Consider the following 27213-nt stretch of genomic DNA (forward strand, 5'->3'; position numbering starts at 1 on the left):
ACTTGCGCTATCTGGGACAACCATCCAGCAGGCACAAGGAACAATCACCTTGTCCTCTCCAGCAGTGGAACCTATTGAATGGGACAAGCTACTGAAGGCTGTGCTTTGCAATGGCAGGGCTGCCCTGAACCAGACAAGTCAGTGAGCGCCTCGCAGGAGGTATACGCAAGCAGGGGTGCCATGGCCAAGGGACAGTGAAGTTACAGGAGTTAGGCCAAGTGGGCAGCGTGTTGTCTGTGGACCTCAGTGAGGTTAGAAGCCATTCATTCCCAACCCTCCCAAGCAAGAAGGGAGGGACTTCAGAGGAATTCTTTGACCTCGCTGAACACAGGTCTGCTTCTTAAAGGTCCAGAGAACTTCTCATATACACATACACATGCACACCCCTACACACTCACAACTTACCTCCTCTCAGTTCCCAGATAAGACCTGAATCTTTTTGCCCTTCAGCCTTGCTGACTGACCTTGGGCCACTCTTCCTTATCAGTACTGTGGCTTCATTGGTGAAATGATGATGTCAAAATCCCCTAACCTGTTCCCTTGAAGCTAGCCTTCCTTCTTGCCAGAGGAGGGCTAGGTCCTAGGAAGGCCTCCAGAAAAACCTAGAACATCATGCAGCCCATCAATCATTTGGGAGAAGTCAGGAGACTAGAAGCAGCTGGGAGGAGGGTTGGAGAAGCTTTCCTCTCAGAACTGCCTATCAGCCATCGGATCTGAGAGTAGCTACCTGTGACTCCCAGTTTGGGAGTCCAGACTGTCTCTGGGCTGAAAGAGCTGAACTCCTTTCCCAGCTCTGTCCCCTTTGGGCTGTGTGGCTGGCCCCAGTCAATTCCCATGAAGACTGTATGAGACTAGTTTTTGTGAGCCACTGAATCAGTGAGATTCACTAGCCAGCGATTTAACACCTGTCTTGGTACTCCTGGGTGGTCACCCTAGGTTCTTCTCCGTCACCTTCTTGCTGGAGAGTGGTTGTGGTTGCTGATTGCTGGGAAAGTGCTTCCTCCAACTGGGAGAAGAGCTTTTCAAGAACCAGGCCTAGTTGGCAGTGACCCAGCTTTCTTGGGAGTGATGAGTGTAAGGTATATTACGTAGGTAGGCTTCATTAGGTAGCCAATGAAGAGAACACTAAGAGCTATTCAGGTAGGAAAAGAAGTTTATTTACCAAACTGCTGCCCCACCTGGGCATGGTGGAGAAGCTTGGCGGAGAAGGGGAGACCCACCCCCAGGCCAGGACTTATCTAGGCCAGGGACAGAAAAAGGTATGGCCACACTGGATCTGGATGTGACCTCAGGGCCTGGGACCCACCTGTGGTCAGACGGAAGGCCAGAGGTGGCCCAGGATGTAACCTAGCAGGAGGGGGAGGTGACTGTGTCCAGGTGTGCTAGTTACCTAGGTACCAGATACTGGGTGAAAAGTTAGCCAAGAGATAGGGAGGAGTCTGCACCTGTCCTGTATCTCCTAGGGCAGACTTTACGAAGAGATTAAAAGATGTCTCAGGACAGTGCAGAGGTGGTCCAGCTTTGGTTGGGGGTCCTGCTGAATGACTTGTAGGTGCTTTGTCATCATTTGAGGCAGAGCTGGGGAAGTGAATGATGAGAGAAGCAGCCCAGAGTGGTGGGAAGACCTGGGCAGCATGGGACTGGCCTAGGCTCTGGACCTTGAACCAGGCACATCTCACTTAGATCTTTGGGCCTCCAGTTTCAGAAGGCTCAGACATTGGGAGGAAAAGGCTCTGTGGGCAGAAGGTACCTAGAAGTTAAGAGACTACTGTGACAAATGCCTAATGGGTCTTTGTTCATCCTGCAGATTTGTTGAGAACCTAACCGTATTTAGGACCCTAGAAAAGGGCCCAGTATTACTTCTCCTTACATCTACCCCATTGGGTGCCTTCTTCCTCCTGGGCCATTGCCTCTCTACTCTCAGCCTCTCTCCATCCCAGATGGCCAAGGTTTTCCATTTGCCATCTTCAAAGAAACAGAGCCATTCTGTTTGTCCCTTCTCTCCTATGAGTTTCCAGTGTTGACTGACATGGCCACTTGCTCTGGAAATGCACCTTATTAGTCCAGTGCAAGCTGTGATGGCCCAAGGGAAGGTACCTCGTGAAGGCATTTGTCCAGCCTCCTCCTGCAGCTTGGATTCAATTATGTGGCTGTAGTTCCACTATGGATTGCACCCAGGCTGTTTGGGAGTAGTGTTGGTGGTGGCGCTGGCCATAGATACCAAGAACAGTAGCAGGTTCTACTGGCCAGTCCATTGGCCATTGCCTAGGGGTGCCCATGATGGCAACTGTAACCAGTATTGTCATTGTGGTTTTGGGCGTTGTTGCTGAGCTTCCAGGTCCTATCTATGATACTCCTGGAGAGTCAGTCATCCTCTAATACTTTTTTTTTTTTTTTTGTGGCCAGTCCCGGGGCTTGAACTCTGGGCCTGGACGCTATCCCTGAGGCTTTTTGTGCTCAAGGCTAGTATTCTGCCACTTGAACCAGAGTGCCACTTCCAGCTTTTTCTGTGATTCATTGGAGATAAATAGTCTCTCTGACTTGCTTGCCTGGGCTGGCTTCGAACTGCGATCCTCATATCTTAGTCTCCTGAGTAGCTAGGATTACAGGCATGAGCCACTAGCGCCTAGCTCCTAATATTCTTTAAAGTGGGGTATCTTGGCCCTGGATCTATTGATATTTGAGACTCTGATAACTTATGTGTGAGAGAAGTCTGTCACAAGTGATGTAGGATATTGAGCAGTATATCCTTGGCCTGCTAAGATGCAATAGCAATCTCCCAGTTATAATGACTAAAACTCCACACATTTTAAACCCTGGTTTAGATGATGTTGAAAACTTCTCCCGGTAGTCTTCCCAGATGCAGGGAGATGCTGTTGTGGTCTTCTTGTCCTAGGCCTCTGCTTTTTTTTTGCAACTCAACTCTTGTCCTGGCTCTTCTTTTCTCACCTGCCTCTTTAGATGGAGGGGGCTTTTGTGGCTCTCCCTTTCCTCTGGAATCTTTTCTTGGGAGGCCATACCCTGTAGGACCTCAAAATTGATGACATCTGTCCTGTCACAATCCTCATTGCTTACATTTCAGCTCATCCCAAACCAAACCTGTTCTTTCCCATCCTCTAACCCTACATTGAGGTCAACGTCCGTTTGGCTTCCTGGAGGAAGTGGAATTTGAAATAAATTCTGAAAGACTGGGAAAGGAAGAAGGGGGCAGGCACCTGGAGCAAAAGCCTAGAAGAAAGTGAAAACATGCAGACTCTCTGCCCAATGTTAAATATTCTGACATAATAGTCACCTCATCCAGCTCCTCCCTTTTCAGATCAACAGCCCAGGTCCTGAGGAGCCATTGGTCAAAGCCTGCTCCACCCATCCTGCAGAGCCAGCTGATTCCTCTTTCCACTGACTAGTACTACAGGTGTCAGCTGGAAAATGTTCAGTTAGGTGGGACCCAGGGCCAGAGGGAAACTGTCAATGTTTAGCTTAGCTGAGGCTTACCACTACTCATCTACAGAGTTTACTGTGCCTTCATTTGCACCCCCTCAGGCCACTTGGCCGGACACTGAGGCATGCATGGGACACCGTAGGAAGCACTGTGCCCACCCTGGCCTCTTGCTGCAGAGGTTACTGAGAGCCTGGGATGAGAGGTGTTCCATCAGAGTGGATTGTATGGGTACTCTTGCTGCCTCCTACCAAAGTAGCAGTCTGAGACTAGGTAGAGAGCTCTAGGCCAGCCTGGATCACAGAGTGAGACCCGTCAAAAACAGCACAACCCAAAGCAGCAACCAGCTCAGTGCCAGGTCCAGAGCAGGGCAGCCCAGTTTTGGGTTTGATTTTTGTTTCTCTCTGTATGTAAACAAGAACATTCTTGGTTTATTTTCCCCATAAGACATGAACTAGGCTGGGAAGGTGGCTTAGTGGTAGAGTGCTTGCCTAGCATGCATGAAGCCCTGGGTTTAATTCCTCGGTACCACAAACACAGAAAAAGCCGAAAGTGGTGCTGTGGCTCAAGTGGTAGAGTGCTAGCCTGGAGCAAAAGCTCAGGGACAGTGCCCAGGTCCTGAGTTCAAGCCCACAATGGCAAAAAAGAAAGAAAGAAAGAAAAAAGACATGAACTATATGCTTATCATAAAAAAGTAACTTACATAATACTAAAATATCAGAAAGAAAGTAAAATCCATTCCAAGTCTAATGGTCAGCTTCTGGGAGTTTCTAATTTTTTCAATTATAATAGCTGTGTTGTCTGAAAACTTACTTTATTTATATGCCAGGACATAATGCCATGTGCTAGCTGGCAGCAGATAACCCTACCCCAAGGCCTTTGTTGATGACATCTGTTCCTCTGCCTGTCCAAGAGGGGATACTCATTATTTGAGATTTAAAAGTGATATTTCAGACTCCCATCTCCATGCTGGGGATTGAATCCAAGGCCTTCAGCATGCTATGCAAGCACTGTAACCACTGAGCTACCTCCCAGCCTTCAGTTTTGGTGACAACAGATCAGAATCCTGGTTAGTCTCATCACACTCATTACTTTTTTGTTTTTTTTGGTCGGTCGTGGGGCTTGAACTCTGGGCCTGGGCGCTGTTACTCAGCGCTTCAGCTCAAGGTGAGTGCTCTACCACTTGAGCTACAGTGCCACTTCGGGTTTTCTGGTGGTTTATTGGAGATAGGAGTCTCATGGTCTCTCTTGCTCTGGCTGGCTTTGAACTGCGATCCTCAGATCTCAGCCTCCTGAGTAGCTAGGATTATAGGCGTGAGCCACCAGCGCCCGGCTTCACTCATTACTTTCTTGGTCACTTGTACTATCTGTTATTTTCATGTTTAGTTACTGTCCTCCTCCCCCCCCCAACTAAATAGTAAGCTCTTAAAGAGATTAGGAACTGTTTGCCACAGAGATGTTAAATATTGTCAAATAAATGTGAAAATTATCTCATTTAATTTCACAATTATAAATGGTGCCATTTCATCCCCATTTTTTTTTTTTATGTTTTTTGTTTTGTTGGTCATGGAGCTTGAACTCCGGGTCAGAGCGCTGTCCCTTAGCTCTTCAGCTCAAGGCTAGCACTCTACCACAGCACCATTTTCGGTTTTCTGGTGGTTAATTGGAGATAAGAGTCTCACTGACTTTGCTGCCTTGGCTGGCTTTGAACCATGATCCTTGGATCTTAGCCTCCTGAGTAGCCAGGATGACAGGCGTGAACCACCTGCATCTGGTTCATCCCCATTTTAGAGATAACAACAGACCAAGGTCTCCAAGTAAGTCTTTCCACACAGCCCGTGTACTCCTAAGCAACAGTTGCTTCTCACAGGGAACTCCCCTTTTGTCAGTATGTTATAGGAGCCTTTTCTTGTCAATAAATATGCATTTACGTGTATAATTTTTAATGGTGCCTTGATATTTATTCGTGTGGTACCCAATGCCTTACTGGGCTTCTCAAATTTTTCCAGTTAGAGACATCTTTCGGCAATTCTTTGAGTACTGGACCTTGTCTTCATGATAAATTCCTGGAAGGTTGCACCTTTGTGCACAACATAACAGCTGCAAGATAGATAGGGCAGTGAGGCGATTCCAAGAGAGACTCCGCTGGTGGGGCGCATGCCCGATTACCGTGGTATTTCTCCAAAATACTCGTGCCTAGGCCCCACCTCCAGAGGGCGATGGCCTTGTTTAAAGGCCCAGGGTGGCTCGGAGGTGCTCAAGGCTCAGAGCCAATGGCATGAGCGCCTGGTCACCACAGGTGCAAAGGCGCAGAAATTGTCAAGTGTTAACAGCAAACCGGGGTACTGTCAAGCCTCGGTGTCTGCCTTTTTCAGAGGGTTGCAGGAGCGTCTCCGAGTTGTTGGGGCGGGGGTGGGGGGGGGTGGGGGGGGATAACTTTGATTCTCCCCGTTTCCCAGGCCGGGGCGGGGGTGGGGAGAGGCAGTTAGGGAGATGATGTAATGCGCTTGCAGTCCGCGGCTGGGCCGCAGGGCGTTAACCCTTAGGCCCCTGACTAGGGCACGTATTTGTCCCTGGAGCAAGTCCAACGGAAAGGGAAGCGGTTCCTTTAAACCAGAGAAAGGGGGTGGGGCTGAGGGCTCCGCGGCCTCTCTCTGGGTTCGCTCCGGAGCCGTGAGGGGCGGGGTCTCTCTATGCAAATCAGAGCTGCTGATCGATGACGCGCCATCACCCCACGCGCCGCTCCGCGCCCCGATTGGCCCGGAGGAACCTGGTCCCATTGACAACAAACGGGAGGGGGGGCGTGCGCGGCCGGGAGGCGGGGTGCGGGCGGCGCGGGCTGGGGCGGGGGAATCCCGCCCCGCCCCTTCCGCGCGGCGCCGAGGCGCAGCGCAAACATGGCGGCGACTGGCACGGGCCGGTGAGGCGGTACCGGGGCTGTCGGGTGTCATGGGCGGTGGCGGCGGCACCGCCCCCGCGTCGCCCTGAGCGGGACCGCACTAGGGCCTCTGCGCCGAGCCAGGCGATGGACGGGAGCTCCGAGCTGGGCCTTATGGAGACCATGGAGACGCTGACGGAGCTGGGCGACGAGCTGACCCTGGGGGACATCGACGGTGAGCGGCGGGCGGGAACGCGAGGGGCGCGCGGGGAGGAAGGGGTTACGGCGGCGCGCCCGGGTGCGCGTGCGCCCACCCCGCCACAGCCCCGGCGGGGAGAACCCGGCGCGCCGGTCGCCCCGGCGGTCCCCGACTCTTCCGGCTCGACGGGTGCGAGCGCTGGGCCCCAGCGCTCCGCTCCGGGAGGCTGTGGTTCTTGGGGGCGTCGCGGGAGCCACCGGAGGTGACAGCACGGCTGCCGCCTCCCGCGTGTGGCCGCGCGCTCCGTCTGCGCTCCCGCGGCCCCGCGTCGCACCTGTCACTCCCGCCGGGCGGGCGGCGGGCGGGCGCCGCGTGCGGAGGCCGGGGCCCGGCCCCGGGCTGGGCGCTCCCCGCCTCGGGGCCTCCAGGATGGACTGACAGCGGGGTTATCGGGCGCTCGGAAAACAAAAACAAAAACAGCAACTTTGGGTGGCAGCAGGTTGCTGATGGAGCGGGCGGTGGCGGCGAGTGTGGCGGCGTCTCTCCCGGGACGGAGACCCGGGCGCTCCTGCCGGCGCCCTGCGGAGGGAAGTGAGCCGCAGGGATTTTGAGCTGTGGCTCCCTGGGTACGGGCTGGGGCGCCGGGGGGGCCTTTGTTCCGGCGGCCTTATCAGCGGAGTGGAAGAGAGCTGGTAGGAGCCCAGGGAATCCTCTCTTGAATTCTCTTTTCCTTTTTTTTTTTTTAAATCTCGGGAACCTAGGTTTGGAGAAGGTCCCATACTTCCCAAGGTAACCACGCTGATTAACGCCCAATTCTCCCAGTTTCTGAGCCAGTAGTGGTTTCTTTCCACTTCACCTTTGGGGATTTGGAGTCCAGGCTAGTAATCTTAATATTCAGCAGCAGCCGAGTTTTCCCATGTTCCAGAAGGTCCCAGCTCCTGTTACTTCGCTTACTCTTCCCACTGTCAGATAGTCTTAATCACTCTTTTACAGGACAGGTTACGTTATCTTAAGTCACTCATCGTAAAGAATCTAGAACTCTTGTTAAACACTGATTCATGGGAATTGTGCTTTTCTCTTTACTTTTTTTGTGTCTAAAATGGGATTTGAACTTGGGCTGTAGTTGCTGTCCCTTAGCTTTTTCTGCTTAAGTCTGGTGCTCTACCACTTGAGCCACAGCTCCACTTCTGGCTAGCTCTTTGTGCATGTGTGTATGTTTAATTGGAGATAAGACTCTTGGGGATTTTTCTGCCCAGGCTGGCTTTGAACCATGGTACTCTCAGATCTTAGCAACCTGAGAAGTTTAGGTTTATAGGGATTAGCCACCAGTGACCTGCACAAAGTACTTTCATATCAAGGTTTTCTCAACAGCCTCCCTGACAGGGATGATGGCTGTCTTCATTTTGCAAATGAAGAACCCTGTAGGAGATTTTCTTTCAGAGGAAAAGCCAAGTGGCAGCAGCTATGTGGAAAGGATGTTTGCCATTTTCTCATTTTGCTTCTGTAGCAGTGTTGCCAATGCTTCCTTTCCATTTTGGCCTGTTAGGCAGGGCAGCAAGATCTTTAACTGAGGGCCCACTTATAACCAAAGACATTTCCACTGACTGCTCTTAAACACAGAGATGGGTTATTAATAGGGGAGAGGGATCTTGGCATTTAATAAGGACAGCTAACACACCTCAGGCACTCATGTGCCGTACATTGTGTTAAGCACTCATACACACTGATAACCCCATCTGTAGAGATCACCTTTCGCTCACAGATCCCGTGAGCCCAGAGCTCTTCCTACCCAGGACTACTTACTGGTTCAGATTCACTTTATCCCCATAGAATGCTGGATAAAATATAGACCCTGGAAGTTCTGTGGGCTTACTGGTCCCCAAACCAGGTTTAGGAAATGCATGCTGTTGTCTGTTATCTGTTGGTCAGTCTTCAAGTACTGGCTTTGGTGTCTGAATGGTAAGCTGCCATGAATGATAAGATAGGCAGAATTTCATGGCCACATGGAGCTTAAGAGGAGTACCAGTCCTTAGTGCTGAGAATGGCTCATGACAATAAGTAAAAAAATTATTGGTGGAGCTTGGTAGAGGCTGGTTTACCACAGACACCACACCAAAGAGCCCTTGACCTAAGCCTCAGAGGACAACGAGTGTTGGGCAGGCTGAAGGCCAGTGGTCTGCAAATCTCACTTGATACCCATCTGTTCCTTTTCCAGAATGTTAGCTAGCTCGGTGAGGAGAGGAGGGACTGAATTCCTTGTTAGAATAGTACCTAGCATAGTAAGTGTGCCCACTAAGTATTTGTGAAATGCCTGAATAAATGTAGTGAGTGTGGGCCTGACAGAGCACTAAATTCCATTAAACATAGACTTCAGTGTTAGATTACATTAGGCCTGGGCTTGCCAGAGATATTTCTAGAGTTAAGAGGAAGGAAAGAGAGTTTTTTTTAGAGCTTGAACTCAGGGCCTGGGCACTGTCCCTGAGCTTCTTTTGCTCAAGGCTAGCGCTCTACCACTTGAACCACAGAGCCACTTCTGGCTTTATCTGAATAATTTATTGGAGATAAGAGCCATAAACTTTCTTATCAGGGCTGGCTTTGAACCACATTCTCAGATCTCAGCCTCCCTAGTAGCTTGGATTACAGACTTGAGCCATTGGCACCTAGCTGACTCTGCTTTCTTGCTCAAGGCTGAAGCTCTTTTGACGGTGGCTGGTGGTCTACCACTTTACCCTCAACTCCAGTCTGGCATTTTACTGGTTAATAGGAGATAGAGTCTCAAGGACTTTTTTGCACAGGTTAGTCTTGCACTCCTCCTCTAGGTCTCAGCCTCCTAAGTAGCTAGGATTACAGGTGCGAACCACTGGTTACCTCTCTTGTAAGTGGCTTCAGAGCACTCCATGTTAAGGATAGACTAGGAAAGCCTCTGTGAAGAAATAGCAGTATGTCTTTTTAAAATAAAAAAAATAGCTGGGCACCAGTGGCTCCCGCCTGTAATCAATCATAGCTAGTACTCAGGAGGCTGAGATCTGAGGATTGTGGTTCAAAGCCAGCCCAGGCAGGAAAGTCTGTGACACTCTTATCTCCAATTAACCACTAGAAAACAGGAAGTGGCTCTGTGGCTCAAGTGGTAGAGTGCTAGCCTTGAGCTGAAGAACTCAGGGACAGCGCACAGGCTGAGTTCAAGGACCACAACTGATCAAAAACAAACACAAAAAGTGTCCAACTATGATCCCAGTATGGATGGCTCATGCCTGTAATCTTAACTGCTCCAGAAACTGAGGTCTAAGTATTGTGGTTCAAAGCTGAGCCCAGGCAGGATTGTCTATGAGACTCATCTCCAGTAAATTACCAAAAAATAAAGCTGCCGTGACTCAAGTGGTAGAGCACTAACTTACCCTTGAGCAAAATAGCTCAGGGACAGACAGCACCCAGGCCCTGAGTTCAAGCCCCAGGAGCCACACACGTGCATGTGTGCGCACCTGCGCGCACCACACACACACACGCACACACACACAATCCAAGTATGGATTTTATGTGAAATCTTCAGATTTTTTTTTTTTTTGGGTCCGGTTGTGGGGCCTGAACTCTGGGCCTGGGCGCTGTCCCTCAGCTCTTCAGCTCAAGGCTAGTGCTCTACCACTTGAGCCACAGCGCCACTTCCGGCTTTTTTCTTTTTGCTTATGTGGTGCTAAGGAATCGAACCCAAGGGCCTCAGGCATGCAAGGCAAGCGCTCTACCACTAAGCCAACTTCCCAGCCCCCCTGAAATCTTCAGATTTTTAAAAGTTCAATTTTTTTCCTTTTTTTTTTGTTGTTGTTGTTGTTGGTTGAGGGGCTTGAATTCTGGGCCTGGGTGCTGTCCCTCAGCTCTTCAGCTCAAGTCTAGCACTTGAGCCACAATCCTCAGATCTCAGCCTCCTGAGTAGCTAGGATTACAGGTGTGAGCCACTGGTGCCTGGCTCAATTTTTTTTTTTCTTTTAAGGAGACATACTTAGGAGCTGGAGGCATGGCTCTAGTGGTAGGGCACCTCCCCAGCAAGTATTACTCCCTGAGTTCAAACCCCAGTGCCACCAGAAAGAAAAGAAAAAGAAATATGTTTAGGACAGCCAACAAAGCTTGTGTCCTAGTTGATCACCAGGGGCTTGTTCTACTGCAGAATGTTCTGTTGTCCCAGACTCCCAGGTTTCACGTGTGAGCCAATAGCTACACTGCCTTCTTTGGTGATACACTCTTGTATTTTGAGGAAAGATTTTTTTTTTTTTTTTTGGTCAATCATGGGGCTTGAACTCTGGGCTTGGGTGCTGTCCCTCAGCTCTTCAGCTCAAGGCAAACACTCTACCGCTTGAGCCACAGTGCCACTTCTGGTTTTCTAGTGGTTTATTGAATGTTCCTGCCCCTGCCCGGGCTGGCTTTGAACCGTGATCCTCAGATCTCAGCCTCCTGAGTAGCTAGGATTACAGGTGTGAGCTACTGGCGCCCGGCGAGGAAAGATTTTTATGCTGTGTTATAGGCCAGGTCTTCAGGTAGGACAGAGGGGTGGGTTTTCTTGCACCGTGATCAGGAACGGCACAGTCAAGAAGTGATCTATTTGCCGGACCCCAAAAGATGGTGGCAGGAGAATATGATAAACATCTGGGGAAGGAGATGGACTGAGCTGCCTTAGACATAAAAGGCTGCTGAGGTTTCCTGAAATTTCTGGTGTATGGAAGTGAACAGTAGGAAACAAAGTCTGAGTGGTGCAGTGGAGCCAGCTTGTGCTTCAGATGGGGGTGTTTGGGGGAATGTAGGAAGGAAATTATTAAACAGTTTCAAGTAGAAGAATAACCCACTGATCATGGATTTTAAGAAAAGTTTAACTCTGCTGATTGGTAAGGAGCCATTTGGGGAAACTTCCACATGTGAGGTGCTGGCCTCCGTGAGGGTTTGGCCTTGAAAGCAGAGCATAGGTAGAATTCTGGGATCCTGTGGAAGCTTTGAGCCTGTGGCTTTGGGACAGTTAAGAAGGAAACAGGAAGAGCTGGTTCAGAGATGATGATAGTGTCTTAGGCTGATATTGAAGTAGGGTGTCATCCCTAAGAGATAGGAGGCAGATGCTTTAGGAGGAGGTAAAACCTGGCAGTGGATATTGAGGTATAGTCACTATTGATGAGTTGAAGATAGAGAACTGGGAAGTTTGAAGTAGGGAAGTATATTAAACTAAGAGGGAGTGAACCTTTTAAATTAGCGTACATTAGTGATACAAAGGGAGGACTTCCTTGTGAGAGGGTGAACTTTCTAAATAGCAGGCAGCCAATGATGGAGCAGCACTAAAAATAACAAAGCCCTAAAAAGATTTGGTTGTGAAGGGGTGGACCTGTGATAGAGCAATCTGATGGAGAAGGAGGGGTCCAAGGCCAGGTAAAACAAGCAGGAGCCAGAAGCAACTGAACAAGAGGTAAACAGGAACCTGTTCTCTATGGAAAATTTTTCTTCAGGGTACAGGCATGATGATGGATGAGATCCTAGCTACTTGGAGAGGCAGAGATGGAGAGGATCAAGACCTGAGTTTGGCCCAGTCAAATCAGCTAGTGAGCTGGGCACTGGTAGCTTATGCCTATAATCCTAGAGACTGAGATCTGAGGATCACCATTCGAAGCCAGCCCAGGCAGAAAAATCCATGAGACTTATCTCTAACCACCAAAAAGCCAGAAACAAAGCTGTGGCTTAACTAGTAGTGTACTAGTCTTGAATGAAGAAACTCAGGGACAGCACCTAGGTCTCAGGAGTTCAAGCCCCAGGATGGCACCCAAAAACAAACAGGCTAGTTATAGTGATTCACATCTGTGGTCTTTGTTTTGATGGAGGTGAAGGTAAATAGATAAAGGCCCAAATCTTTCCTGGACCAAAAACCAAAACAAAACCAAGTCCTCATACCTTATCTGAAAAAATAAAGTTAAAAAAGCTGGAGGTTTGGCTTAAGTGGTAGAGTGCTTGCCTAGCTAGTGCAGTTTATGCAAGGACTGGAGTTTAACCCCAGTGCCTCAAAACACAACAAAACATAACAGAATTTTCCATGAGCTAATGTGCTTTTTGTCTATATGTATTTGCCTGTTCCAAACATGTCATACATGGAATCAGATAGCATGAGGCTTTTTCACTTAATATTCAGGCTCATGCGAGATGGGTCATATTTTCTTTGTTAACTTGTCCATTTTGGACATTTGGGCCTTTCCCCCTTTATGACTATTCTGAATGAAGATGCAGGGATCATGAACGATTTTTTCTGTGGCCATATATATTTGTTTTCCTCAGTCAGTCATCTGCGCTTTTTGTCTGTATTTCTATAAGACTTACAGTGCTTCCATTTAATCATTTACTTAGTTTCCTTGGTCAGTTCCTTTTCTGAGCTCTCCTCCTTTTTGCCCCATTTGATTAGTCAAACTGTTATCCTTAACTTGGGTTGCACGTGCACGTGTGTGTGTGCACTTGTGTGCGCACGCGCACGCAGGTGACTAAAGATTGCCAGGCATGTGTTGAGCCACGTCTTTAGATCATCACTCTGGGAAACAAAATTAGAACTCTTGTTCCTTAGTTCTTGTTTTGTTTTTGTTTTTGTGGAGTACAGCCTTCATCCTTCAGTAGCTTCTTCTAGATAAATTGTGGGGGAGGGCTTGCATTTCTAAAAATAAATCTTTATTCTAACTATAATTTAATACTTGATTGGATTTAGAATTTTTTTTTGGTGGGTGGTGGGGCTGGAACTCTGGGCCCAGGCACTGTCCCTCAGCTCTTCAGCTCAAGGCTAGCACTCTACTACTTGAGTCACAGCACCACTTCCGGTTTTCTGGTAGTTTATTGGAGATCAGAGTCTCAGTGACTTTACTGCCTGGGTTGACTTTTGAACCACAGTCCTCAGATCTCAGCCTCCTGAGCTAGCTAGGATTACAGGTATGAGCCACTGGCGCCTGGCTAGGATTTAGAACTTTGGGTAGGATGAAATTTTTGTTGTTTTGTTTTTGTTTTCACACAGTCTCACTATGTAACTGTGTCTGGCCTTGGCCTCATAGTTTTTCTGCCTCAGCCTGACAAGTGCAGTGATTGTAGGGCCATACAACTACACAGGCACACTATTTTTATTCTTTTTCTTTTGGCTGTTCTGGTGTTTGAACTCAGGCTTGTCAGGCAGTGCCTCCATGTAAGCCACTCTGGCAGCCTCCATTTTTATTCTTGATCTCCGAATGTGACCTGCTTTCTTCCCATGGAAACTTTTAGAATCTTGTCTTTATCCTTGGTATTTGGGATTCCAACAGGGTCTGAGTGTGACTGAGATGTCAGTAATTGGCCCTACTTGGTGGGGCTCTTGAGATCTGAGTGTTCTGAAACCTGCATTCATGCCAGGCCCTCCTGTCCGTAGCCTAGTCTCCACTCCATCTTTCGGAGGGATGGCCAGTCGCTGAGCCTCACGTGGCCCTGTATTGGGTCTCTGTTGGTTTCTCCCTTTTTTTTTTTTTTTTTTTGCCAGTCCTTGGGTTTGAACTCAGCGCCAGGCACTGTCCCTGAGCTTCTTTTGCTCAAGGCTAGCACTCCACCACTTGAGCCGCAGTGCCACTTCTGGCTTTTTCTGTGTATGTGGTACTGAGGAACCCAGGGCTTCGTGCATGCATGCCAGACAAGCACTCTACCACTGAGCCAGCCGCAGACATTCGGTTTCACCCTTGGCAGAGGACTAGGACGGGACCTGACAGTGAATAGGTGCTCTGTAGTGGTTTGTCTAGTGAGAGAAGGAAAGTACTTGAAGTTCAGGATATTGGGTAGCCTCAGCCTGGTGCTCACGTCATGGGAGCTCTGGAGTGGCCAGCCTGAGGGTAAGGAGCCAGTGTTGGGAAGGGTGTGGTCAGCACACCACTTGGTGTGAGGTGAGGAGGAGCCACTCTGACTTCCCTTGTTCCTGTGAGTAAGGTTTCTCAACACTACTCAGCGAGGTGATGCACTGATGCACTTTTTCCGCACTGTAGACCCTTTTAAAGGCAAAGCTTTGTTTTGGTATTGAATACCAAAACTAACATTAGAGTGTTTATTTTCTACCTGCTTTTAGCTCATGATCTCACCTTGCTAATTTTCTGGAATATGTTTTCTGGGGTTCCTCAGACCACCAGACCAGAGTCCTCTGGTACTTCTCCTTCCTGGGTCTGTTTGTCCTCACCCTTCACAAACATTCTCCACGTTCACACCCAGGCCTTTACCCTAAATGTTCTTGAGTACCGTCTGCCTCTCACTGAACTATTTATGGTGTTCATACTCAGCCCAGATCCTTGTTGACTTTTTGTTGATTGGTTGGTTGGTTATTTTTTTCTGGTACCAGTGTTTGAACACAGTCCCACTGCTCAGCTTCCTTGCTGAGTTGGCACTCTACCACTTGAGCCATGCTACTAGCCCAGCTTTTTTTTTTTAATGCCTAGGCTACCTTTCACTTCCCCATGCTTTGTCTTTTTCATGGATGCATCCAGTCCTTGTTTGATGGCACATTTGAAGGTGCTTCCAGTCTGTTGCTATTGAAAATAATACCTAATGAATAGATTCGTAATTTATCAGCTGACATTTGCAGATATTGTTGGGTGGGAGTGTGGATGGTTTGTCCACACCTTCCATGCTGTGTGGCTGTGGTGAGCTCATCACAATGCCCCTGGTTCTGTGTGTGGTTGGCATTTTGGCGTTGCTGTTTCTGCTGATCATTTCTCCATGGTGCATCTACCACTTTACACCCCACCAGAAGGATGGTCCATTTACATTCTACTTTCTTTTTTCTTTTTGTGTCTTTGTCACATCCTTACCAGTTTAACACTTGTCCCCAGCACTACCCATATGCAGACCTCTCTGTCCTCTCTGACCTTCCAGCACCTCACTTCCTGTTTTCTGGTCAAGGTCACAGGAGAGGTCACTTTCTGAAAAATCTTTTCCAGTGTCTCAGGTGTCTCCTTTGCCCAGAACTCTAGTTTTTATAAGTGTTTTAACACCTGTGCCACTTGGAAGAATCATCATCTGATTTGCCTGCTCTCTTTCATGGATGTGTATATACATACATATACATATAAAAACTTGTTAATTACATAGGATACTCTTAGCTGTCATTTGATTTGGTTTGGTTGTACCTTGAAATAATAATTGTTATTATTAATTACTACAGCACTGGGGATTGAACCTCAGGGTCTTGTGCTTGCTAGACAGGCTCTCTACCACTTGAGCCACACACCCAGGCCTGATTGACCTGTTCTCTCTTTGCTTTTAAAATGATTCCCTAAAGTCTAGCATTTTCTTGTGCTCAGCTTTCTGCTTTAGGGGGCTTGAAAAATGGGTTCTTGGTTTCCATTGTTCAGTGGGGCCCTGCTTTGCCTGTGTGCTCTGCTGTAGTTTCACGGTGGAGGTCTTCTCCCACCTGAGCTTTGAGAACATCTTCCCCAAAACTGCTGTGAGGTTTTCTACCACCATAAAGGATGTTGGAAAGTTGCTTCCTTTCACTATCATTTGTTTTAGACCTGTTCTCACCAAAATAATCTACAGATATTTAGGAAATAACCTTTTGTTATACATAGCCTCTTTTCTCACAATACTTTTCATAGGGTTTTGTTGTTGTTGTTTTGTTCTTGCAGTACTGAGGCTTGAACTTAAGGCATTGTACTTGTTAGGCAACCATTTGAATCATGTCTTTGGTCCTTTGGTGTTTTTTTCAGATGAGATTTTGACTGACTATGATCTCCTCTTATTTTTACTCCCAAGTTAGCTGAGATTACAGGTGTGAACCACTATATTGGGCCCGTTGTTGTTTTGTTTTGTTTTTGTGCAAGTACAAGGATTTGAACTCCAGGCTTGTTTTTTGTTGGTGGTGGTGGTGGTCATGGGGCCTGAACTTGGCCTGGGTGCTGTCCCTCAGCTCTTCAGCTCAAAGCTAGCACTCTACTACTTGAGCCACAGAGCCACTTCTGGTTTTTTCTGCTTATGTGGTACTGAGGAATCGAACCCAGGGCCTCATGCATGCAAGGCAAGCATTCTACCACTGAGCCACCTTACCAGCTGGTTTGTTGGTTTTAATTGGCTTTTATGTTCAAGGCTGGTGCTCTGCGACTTGAACCATATCTCCACTTCTGGCTTTTTGTTGGTTAATTGGAGATATGGGTCTCTCAGATTTGTCTGCCCAGGCTGGCTTTGAACCAGGATCCTCAGGCCTCCTGAATAGCTAGGAGTACAAGCATGAGCCACCGATGCCTGGCATCTAGCCCCTTTTTGCACTGGCTATTTGCAAATAGGATCTCACTTTTGCTTATATGTGCCTGGATCCTGATCCTCTGTTTTATACTTCCCTTAGTAGCTGGGATGACAGGCACATGCCACTGGGCCCGTTTCTTTGAAGTGGAGTCTTGCAAACTCTTTTGCTTGGGCTGGCCTAGAAATCCTCTGGAGCTCAGCCTTCCATGTTGCTAGGATGATAGGCACATACCACTGTGACAGCTAACGGCTGAGAAGAGGTCTTGACTGTATGCCTTAGATGGCCTGGAACCACAGTCCTTCTGGTCTCAAAATTAAAGGCATGAGCCACCAGTGCCTGGCCCTCTGAGCTACCTGAGCAGGCTTTCTGTTTCAGTCTTGGGTGGAGTTGGATCCCAACATGTGATCGTTGTTTTCTGGCATGTTTGATTCTTTGTACATGTATGTAATTAAGTAATGAATATGCAAGACCATTTCATCTTGATCTTACACATTGAGGATAACACCAGAGTTCTCTAAGCATGACTTACCTTGTTCTCCACTGGTTATTAACTGTCCTGCAGTCTCTTCTACTTTTCAGTCCTCCAGGTTTTCTTTCTTTCTTTTTTTTTTTGTGAAAATACTGTACAGAGGGGCTACAATTACATGGGTAGGTTTTCAAATCCATATGTGTGCTACTGTGTCTGCTCAGACCTTGTAGAAGGCTTGTTTTGTATTCACAAGGTAAATAAGATCCCTGCTCTCACATTTAGTGATGGTTCTTTGGGCCAGGTACTGTTTCATAACCTATCTATCATCTCATAATATATATTTGCATTTAATCCTTTCTCTAAATCTACAGTATGCTGCAGAGTTAGAAACTCAGGCCTAGACCACAAAACTAGTAAGTGGTAAGATAATAGCCTAAATCCAGATGTGTCCAACTCTAAACTCATATGTTTTCCTCTTGTCTCTCCCATGTCACATCTGTGTCTAATATAAATAGGCTTCTAAGTTGGAAATGACAGGTGTGGGATGGGATTTGAAGCTAGAGAAAAGCAAGGTCCTCTGCTCAGTCATACATTCAGTGGATATGTTTATGTTACTGGGCACCTCAAGTGACTTCCTCCAGTTCTTGGGCTTTCCTCAGCCTTTCTCTCCTGTGTGTGTGTGTGTGTGTGTGTGTGTGTGTGTGTGTGTGTGTGTGTGTGTGTGTGTGTGTGTGTGTGTGTGTGTGTGTGGCGGGGCTGGGGGCTGGGGGGGGGTTGGATGTTTGTCATGGGTGCTACAAGAATTAAGTGAGCAGGCACTGGTGGCTCACACCTATTATCCTTGCTACTCAGTAGGCTGAGATCTGAAAATCAAGGTTTGAAGCCAGCCTACACAGAAAAGTCCATGAGACTCTTATCTCCATTTAACCACAAAAGCTGGATGTGGAGGTGCGGCTCAGATGGTAGAGCACCAACCTTGAACAAAAGAGCCAAGTAAGAGCATGAGGCCCAGTACCAGCATAAAGATAACTCTTTGCCCTATGGAGTAGGGAACTGGGTGAACTGCGTTTTGCAAGCAGACTATAGTACCAAGGGACCCTTTCTAGAGTATAATTTTGGAGTGTTTATTTTTCTTTTTTCATTTGGAAAGGGTTTTATAATAAGGTGTTGTGTGTGAGACACAGGAACAGTCACAGAGTGTAGTATCTAGTGTTCCATTTCTGAACCACAAGACTGAAGGTTTAAACTCTGTTGACATGGTGGAATTTTTAGAGTAGCAGAAGAGTAGCCTGGGTCTGAAGTCTCCAGAGGACTTTAAACCATTGGAGGGCTTACAAACTGGAAGACACAACTCTCTCTGCATCTGTCATGCCTTGGGAATTGTTACTGCATGTGTGTTTAAATGCCTCTCTCAATTCGTATGCCTTCATCAGGCCTGGAGGAACAGGTCTGTTGGGTTCACAGTCTGGCTTGGAACAGTGGTGAAATTCTGAGCTGGTGAACAAGATGTGGAGCTGCCTGGGCTGTCAGCCCTTCCCACAGGGGAGAAGCAGATCCTAAGTGTTGACATTCCTGCCAGGCCTTGCCTAACAGTCCCTGATCACATTTGTGTCTCAATAGTGCTATCAGATGCATGCTTGAGGGTTTCTGTTTTTGTTTTCTTTTTTGGCAGTACCAGGGTTTGGTCTCAGCGCCTCATGCTTGCTAGACAAACTCTCTACTACTTGAGCTATGCTGCCAGGTTCCCTTTTCTTTTTTTTCCTTGTGCCAGTCAGACCACTTGAGCCACAGTTCTACTTCTAGGTTATTTTTGCTGATTAATTGGAGATAAGAGTGCTTTGGACTTTCCTGCCCAGGCTGGCTTGGAACCGCATCCTCAGATCTCAGCCTCCTGAGTAGCTAAGGTTATAGGCATGAGCCAGCAGTGCCTGGCTTCAGACACCGTTTTGACAAAATGCTTTCTTGATGTGTTCTTTATCAGTCAGGATTCTTGTTGATAAGCCACATAAACTACTTTTGGCTAGCTTGAAAACAAAAGATTTTTTTTTTTTTTTTTTGAGGGAGGTGGGAGGGCAGTAAATGGATTGACCACAGAAGCAGGAGAGCTGGGCTGGAAGTCGGCCAGAGTTATACATGGCAAAGCCAGGAACACCCTGATTAGAATTCACCACTTTGATCTATTTCTATGCTTTCCTCAAGAGTCATACTCCTTGGTAGGAGAATGCACCAGCTAACTAATAGGACTCCTTATCTACCAAGACATACCCAATGGCATTCTCTAAAGAAGATGGGGATACTATAATGGACAAATGAAACAAAAGTGATAAATGTGCACCCCATTTTCTGTGCTTCTCTTGGCCTCCAGAATAAAGCCACACAACTAGGATGGCATCAGGGTCTTCCCCATTTGAACTCCAGGCAGCTCCATCTCTCCACTTTACCCATTGTCTCTCTGCTTCAACTTGTAGGACATTTCCTGGTACTATGGTTTTCAAACCGCCTCCCTTTGCCTGCAGCACCCTCCTCTCTAACTCGAAATCCTTTTCATCCTTCTAGGCTCCCTACCTGCTCTAACACTGACAACCCTTTCTTTGTGAGGAACTAGTTTGTTCTCCCCCTCGTTGAAGTTTATAAATTTGATTGGGTTTTCCTGTCTTCTCTGAGGTGTGTTGTCTTGTGTGATAGGGATTTAATTAGTAGTCTCATGCATGCTAGGCAACTGCTTTTACTACTGAGTTATACCCGAAGCCTTTCTCTGTAAGATTAAGAAGTAAAGAGAAAACCAATACTTTTCTTTCTTTCTTTTTTTCCCTCCCTCCCTCCCTCCCTCCTTCCCTTCCCTCCCTTCCCTCCCTCCCTTCCTTCTTTCCTTTCTTCCCTGTTTTTTGTTAGATGGGATCTCCCTATGTAGCCCAGGCTGACCTTGAAGTCTTGATCTTCTGGTCTCTGTCTCCTGAGTGTTAGGATTACTGGCAAGTAATATTAGGATTACTACCTCCGGAGCATTAGGATTACCAGACCAATACTCTCTAATCCTTGCTCTATGGTGACTCCTATACAAGGCACTGGGAATGGTCTAGCTCCCAGCACCTCACACACATCAGATAGGTTGAATGGATGCTTGTTCATAATTTAATATGGAGTTACTTTTTTTTTTTTTTGTCGGTCGTGGGGCTTGAACTCTGGGCTTAGGTACTGTCCCTGAGCTCTTCAGCTTGAGGGAAGTGCTCTACTGCTTGAGCAACAGCACCACTTCTGGTTTTCTAGTGGTTTATTGGTGATAGAGTCTGGACTTTCCTGCCCGGGCTGGCTTTGAACCGAGATCCTCAGATCTCAGCCTCCTGAGTAGCTAGGATTACAGGCGTGAGCCACCACGCCCAGCTATGGAGTCACCTTTTGTCTTTAGTCTTAGGGAGATTTTGAGGCACAGTAATGAATGAAGGAGCAGCGTGGTAGATCTTACATTTTTGCCTCATGATTTAAGGGCTGAAAAACGTAGAGATCCTTAGCTTTGTAGACTTTACCCCCAGGACCATTCGGATCATGTGACTTGTCCCTGACTTTATTGACAGGGAGTCACCTGTCTTTGTGAAACCCGAGGCCCTCCTCTTTCAGAACAGAATCGTGTAGGATCAGTTCCTTGGAGTCTCACTCCTTTCATCTTGCTCAACTTCCAATCTCTTGTTTCCAGAGAGTGAAAGAGAGAGCAGTGTGAGGAAGAGCTGAGAAAGACGGGAAGACCAGAGATGACATGTCCTTCCCTTTCTAAGCTCAGTCATGCATGGAGTCCTCGTCCGGCACCCACCCAGTGCCAGGCCGTTTGGTGATAGCCACATGATGATGGCCCCAGAGCATCTATGTTACAGGGGGTTAAAGTGCTTGACTTTAAATCCCAGTTCTGTTACTGCTGACTGTAATGCTGGACACATTGCTTGACCTCCCTGCAGCCTCATTTTTTTGATCTGTAATGTGAATGATAATGACCCCATCTGCAAAGTATTGAGAAAATTGGATGTATAGTGTTCAGTACAGTAGTACAGTACAGTACATAATAAGAACCTAGTAAACAATAGCAATTTCTTTTTTCTTTTTGTTGGTTGTGGGGCTTGAACTCTGGGCCTGGGCGGTGTTCCTGAGCTCTTCAGCTCAAGGTTAGTTCTCTACCACTTGAGCTATGGTGCCACTTCCAGTTTTCTGGTGGTTAATTGGAGACATAAATCTCACTGACTTTTCTACCCAGGCTGGCTTTGAACTTCGATCCTCAGGTCTCAGCCTTCTGAGTAGCTAGGATTACAGGCATGAGCCACGAGCACTGGCAACACTAACAATTTCTATACTGTTGTTTTGCAACTCTCACCATTGACTCAAAGCTTTTTCTCTTTATATTCAGAGAATGAGTATTTCAAAGTAATGAGTGGAGCAAGGTGGATAGCCTTCAAACGTGGGTTGCCACAAATCTAAGACCTCTTAAATTAGTATTAAGCAAGGGTGGAGTTCCTGGGTGGGGCTCTTGCAGGGGTGCGGACTTCCCAGCCGTGATGAAATGGGCTCTGCTGATACTTGCTCAAAGGAATTATGAGGAAGAATCGTGTAGGGAGTTGAGTTGAGGTGACTTGTGCAGTAGGGTGCTTGGGAAAAGAACACAAGACTGATTTGGGAGGAGAAGGGCTTCTGCCTCTGTCTGCCGTGTGTCCACTCACATAACATGGGCTGTCCACCATCCAGTGTCTCACAAAAGCCAGCTGTGGTGGCTCACTTCTGCAATCACAGCTACATGGGAGGTAGAGGTAGAGAGAAGGAGGTCCTAGGTTGAAAGTACAAACAGAAAGTACAAGACCCTATCTGAAAAATAACTAAGAGCCTAAAGAGCCTGTGGTATGATTCAAATGGTAAGGTCCTGAGTTCAAACGCCAGTACTACCAAAAAAAAAAAAAAAAAGGAAAAAGAAGAAGCTTCGAGGAGGAGGAGGAAAAAAAAATCTCACATATGAACTCACTTAAAAAGCTCCCCTGTGGCTGGGAATGTGGCTTAGTGGTAGAGGGCTTGCCTAGCATGCATGAAGCCCTGAGTTCAATTCCTCAGTACCACATACACAGAAAAGGCCGGAATTGGCACTGTGGCTCAAGTAGTAGAGTACTAGCCTTGAGCAAAAGAAGCTCAAGGACAGTGCCCATCCCTGAGTTCAAGCCCTGGAGCTGGCAAAGAAAAAAAAAGCCACCTTGTGGGGCAATCGTGAAGATTATGTAAGTATGTATTCATTGTCACTGCAGGTCTGCCAGATGTCTTTGTCCCAAGTGGTAATGAGCATAAATGTAAAACATAAGAAATGATTGTTTGATGGTGAGAAAAGGATGGGCAAAGGAGAGACAGACAAACCTAAAGTAGAAATCCAAATTCAATCTCCACTCAGCCCCTTTGTAGCATAGAGAAAGGGTCAGGGATGTCATTTCATGGCTTTGTAGCTCCTGTACTTGCAAAATAGTCAGTCAGTGGACAGTAATAAATAGCTATTACTGATAACTATTATGCTATCCACGTAGATGTATTTAATATAATGAATTTATTTTTTTATTGTGAAAATACCGTACAGAGGGGTTAATATAATGAATTTAATTATTTAATTTCAGTTGTAAGTAACCTTTAAGTAAAATATAAACATGATTTCTAACCAGAATAAGTACAAGACTGGGAACATGGCTCAGCCAGGGCCTTGAATTTATTCCTCAGTACTAACAGCAAAAGAAAAGCTTATTAGCTTTGTCATTGAATTATTTTTGTTTTCAAATGATCATTGATGTATTTAAAGGTTAAGTTGGAATCTTATCTGAAGATGTTTTTCTTCAAAAGTTTATGTTAAAGCTAGGATCACTAGCTCATACCTATAATCCTGTCACTTCAGGAGGCTGATCTGAAGATCAAGGTCGGAGCAGGAATGTCCTTAAGACTCTTATCTCCAGTTAACTAGTAAAAAGCCAGAGATGGAGCTGTGGTTCTGCTTTAAGTGGTAGAGTGCTAGCGTTGAGCAAAAAAGCTCCAGGAGAGTGCCCAGGCACTTAGTTCAAGCCCCAGGACCAGCAAATAAAAATAAAGTTTATGGGGCTGGGAAGGTGGCTCAGTAGTAGAGCGCATGCCAGAGGCCCTGGGTTCGATTCCTCAGCACCACATAAGCAAAAAGAAAAAAGCCGGAAGTGGCGCTGTGGCTCAAGTGGTACAGTGCTAGCCTTGAGCTGAAGAGCTGAGGGACAGTGCCCAGGCCCAGAGTTCAGGTTCCATGACGGGACCCAAAAAATAAATAAATAAATAAAATAAAGTTTATGTTAAACAAGGTGTTGGTGGCTTACACCTGTAATCTTGCCTCCAGGAGTCTCAGATCTGAGGATTCCAATTTAAAGCCATCCTGAGCAGGAAAGTCTATGAGACTCTTATTTCCAGTTAACCACTAAAAGGCCAGAAATGGAGATATAGTAGAGCACTAGCCTTGAGCAAAAAATCCAAATGAGAGAGTGAGATCCTAAGTTCAAGCCCCAGTACCAGCATAAAACAAAACATGTTTCTATTAACCAGCATGATGGCTCAAGCATATAATCCTAGCCTCCTGGGCAGTGGTGATCAGATGATTGCTTCTAGGCCTCAGCCCGGGGATAAAAGTTTTCCAACTTCATCTCAACCAGTGGCTTGCAGTGGTAGTGCTTGCTTTTCTAGTCAAGGTACAGGGAATGCGGAGGGAGGCGGTGGCCGGGGAGTGGAGAGACAGCACATAACTGGGAGCAGTAGTGTACACCTGTCATCCCAGTGACTTGGGGAAGCACAAATAGGAGGATCACAGTACCTTCCAGTCAGGCATAAAACAAGACCCTGCTTCAAAAATAGCCAAAACAGCCAGGCACCTGAGGCTCAGGCCTGTAATCTAGCAACTCAGGAGGCTGAGATCTGAGGATCATGGTTCAAAGCCAGCCCGGGCAGGAAAGTCCATGAGACGCTTATCTTCAATAAACCACTAGAAAACTGGAAGTGGTGCTGTAGCTCAATCAGTAGAGTGCTCTTCTTGAGCTGAAGAGCTCTGAGAGTTCAAGCCCCATGACTGACCAAAAAAATAAAATAACCAAAACATAGATTGACAGAGTGACTCCAGTAGTTGAATACCTGCGTAGCAAGCCCAGGGCCCTTAGTTCAAACCCCAATATCATGCTACCTCCCCTCCAATTAAAAGTTTATGTTAAAAAAAAAAATAGGGGGAGAAAAAAAATCAAACCCAGTAAAATAGCATATGCCTATTATCCTGGTATTTAGGAGATTAAGGCAGAAAGATAGTGAATTTGACACCATCCTCGGCAATGTAGCAGACCTTGTCTCAAAAGTAAACCAAAACTGAGCCAGGCACCAGTAACAAAGATCATAGTTACTTGAGAGGCTGAGATTGGGAGGACTGTGGTTTGAGGCATAAATGAAAGACTCCATCTCAATCAGTAGCTGGATGTATGGTCTGCACCTATCATGTTATCTACATGGGGATGGATAAAGATGGTCCAAGGTAGCCTAAGCATATGTGCGCTAACCTTATTGTAATTTTTTTTAATAAGACCAAAAAAGACTTAGAAGTATGGCTCAAGAAATAGACCAGTTGATGGGCTGAGATCTGAGGGTCACATTACATGGTTAGCCTGGGCAGGGAAGTCCACAAGACTCTTCACCTCCAATTAGTCATAGAAAAAGCCAGAAGTAGTGCTATTTGCTTAAGTGGTAGAGCGCTAGCCTTGAGTATAAAGAGCTCAGTGATAACACTCAGGACCAGAGTTCAAGACAGAAAAAAAAAAAAAAAAAAAAAAAGAGGTAGAACACCTATTTAGCAAGGACATACCCTTGAGCTTAAACCCCAATATTAACAACAACAAAAATTTATTTTTTTTAATACACAAGCCACATTGTATATCTCTATCAGAGATTAGATTATTCCCATATTCACAAGTAAGGAAAACAAGTCTTGAGTAATTTGATTTTGGATTCACAATCAGCACTCATGGAACTTAAACATGAAATTACTGTTGTTTGGCCTGGCAAAGTAGACTTGAGTTTAACTTCTACATCCTACTTTCCTCCCTAAATGTGATTCCTTGTCAGCCTTTCTTTACAGAGTTTCTAAGGAATGATCTTCTCAGTGCTGATCAGTTTTCATAACCAGAACTTGTCTTTAGTCTGTTGTCAGAAAATTCCCCTTTGCTTGACAAAGTTACCTCTGTTTCTTGTCCTGGCCATTCTGATATTCTCCTTTGGTCCCTGAACAGCAATCCAGCTTGGGGGGAGGAGGGGACACTCCTCTTCCTATAACATTGTAAGTAAGACAACTTTCTGCATACAGATTTTTTTCTTCATTTCCAATAAAGTGAGTGGTCAAGTTCACTACCATCACTTGCAGGATCCTTTGTCGTAATGAGTTTCCCTGACTAGATTGCATCTTGTGTCCCCATCAGCATTCAGGGAACTGTGTTCCCTGTGTCTTCTTGGTGTCCTTAATTCCCTTAGGACAGAAGATCAGAGACTGACATCACCCCGTGACTGGGACACAGAAAGTGCTCCACACAGTTTAATCCTTTGCAGAAATCACATATACATGTCTACTCATCTTAGGATAATGGTAAACAAGGCAATGGTGCCTGTACCTAGCAACTTTACTGACTGAGATCAGAGGACTGCAATTCAAAACCAACCCACGCAGAAAAGTCCACAAGACTTCATCTCTAGTTAACCAGCAAAAATACCAGACTGGAGGTATGGCTCAGGTGGTAGAACAAGCCAGGTGAGAGTGAAAGAGACCAATTTCAAGTCCCAGTAGTGGCAAAAACAAATAAATAAAAATATTCACTTATGAGGGGTGTCCCTTCTAGTTTCTGGCTTGGAAAACATGATCCCCATTTTTATAGTTTGCCTGAAAATTGCTTTTGAGAGTATTTCAGTTCATCGATGTCAGGTGCTTGCTCTTTTTTTCTTTTTTTTTTAAACCACCAGGATACTTGATGCTTAGAAAAATATAGAGAAACTGGGTGCTGGTGGCTCATGCCTGTAATCCTATCTACTCAGGAGGCTGAGATCTGAGGATCACGGTTCAAAGCCAGCCCAGGCAGAAAAGTCCATGAGACTCTTCTTCTTCTTCTTCTTCTTTTTTTTTTTTTTTTTGGTCCAGTTGTGGGGCCTGAACTCTGGGCCTGGGCGCTGTCCTTCAGCTCTTCAGCTCAAGGCTAGTGCTCTACCACTTGAGCCACAGCACCACTTCCGGCTTTTTTCTTTTTGCTTATGTGGTGCTGAGGAATCGAACCCAGGGCCTCATTCGTGCAACGCAAGCATTCTACCACTGAGCCACCTTCTCAGCCCCTCCATGAGACTCTTATCTCCAATTAACCTCTAGAAAACTGGAAGTGGCGCTGTAGCTCAAGCAGTAGAGCGCTCGCCTGGAGCTGAAGAGCACAGGGATAGTGCCCAAGCCCAGAGTTCAAGCCCCATGACCAACAAGAAATAAAGAAAAGAAAGAAAGAGAGAAAGAAAGAGAAAAAGAAAGGAAGGAAGGAAGAAAGGAAGGAAGGAAACAGAAATTGAAGCTTCTATTCATGCACTTACAGAACATGAAAGATAAGAAAAGCATTTATAATTACTAATTTCCACATGTAATGTGGCAGTATATAAGTTAAACACTTTTTTTTTTGGTTGTGGGGCTTGAACTCTGGGCCTGGGCGCTGTCCCTGAGTGCTTCAGCTCAAGGCTAGCATTCTACCACTCAAGCCACAGTGCCACTTCCAGTTTTCTGGTGGTTAATTGGAGGTAAGAGTCACAGACTTTCCTGTCTGGTCTTGTCTGGCTTTGAAGCATTATGCTCAGATTTCAGCCTCCTAGGATTACAGGCATGAGCCACTGGCACCTGGCTAAATTAAACACATCCTAATACTAATATATCATGAGCATGTACCAAAAATTTGTTGACATTATTAGTAATGAAATTAGC

At 46.5% G+C, this 27213-nt stretch overlaps 1 protein-coding gene across 1 annotated transcript in view; it reads left to right on the plus strand.

Annotated features, from left to right (window-relative positions):
- Positions 1 to 6326: 6326 nt before the first annotated feature.
- Srebf2 (sterol regulatory element binding transcription factor 2) overlaps positions 6327 to 27213 on the plus strand; it is a 69978-nt gene continuing 49091 nt past the window's right edge. The window contains exon 1 of the mRNA XM_042697991.1: positions 6327 to 6549. Coding sequence (XP_042553925.1) covers positions 6462 to 6549 — 88 coding nt within the window. The 5' untranslated portion in view covers positions 6327 to 6461. The remainder of the gene's footprint in view (positions 6550 to 27213) is intronic.

Source organism: Dipodomys spectabilis, unplaced genomic scaffold, assembly GCF_019054845.1.
Source record: "Dipodomys spectabilis isolate Male_0828 unplaced genomic scaffold, ASM1905484v1 ptg000230l, whole genome shotgun sequence".
In the NCBI taxonomy this organism is placed as follows: Eukaryota; Metazoa; Chordata; class Mammalia; order Rodentia; family Heteromyidae; genus Dipodomys; species Dipodomys spectabilis.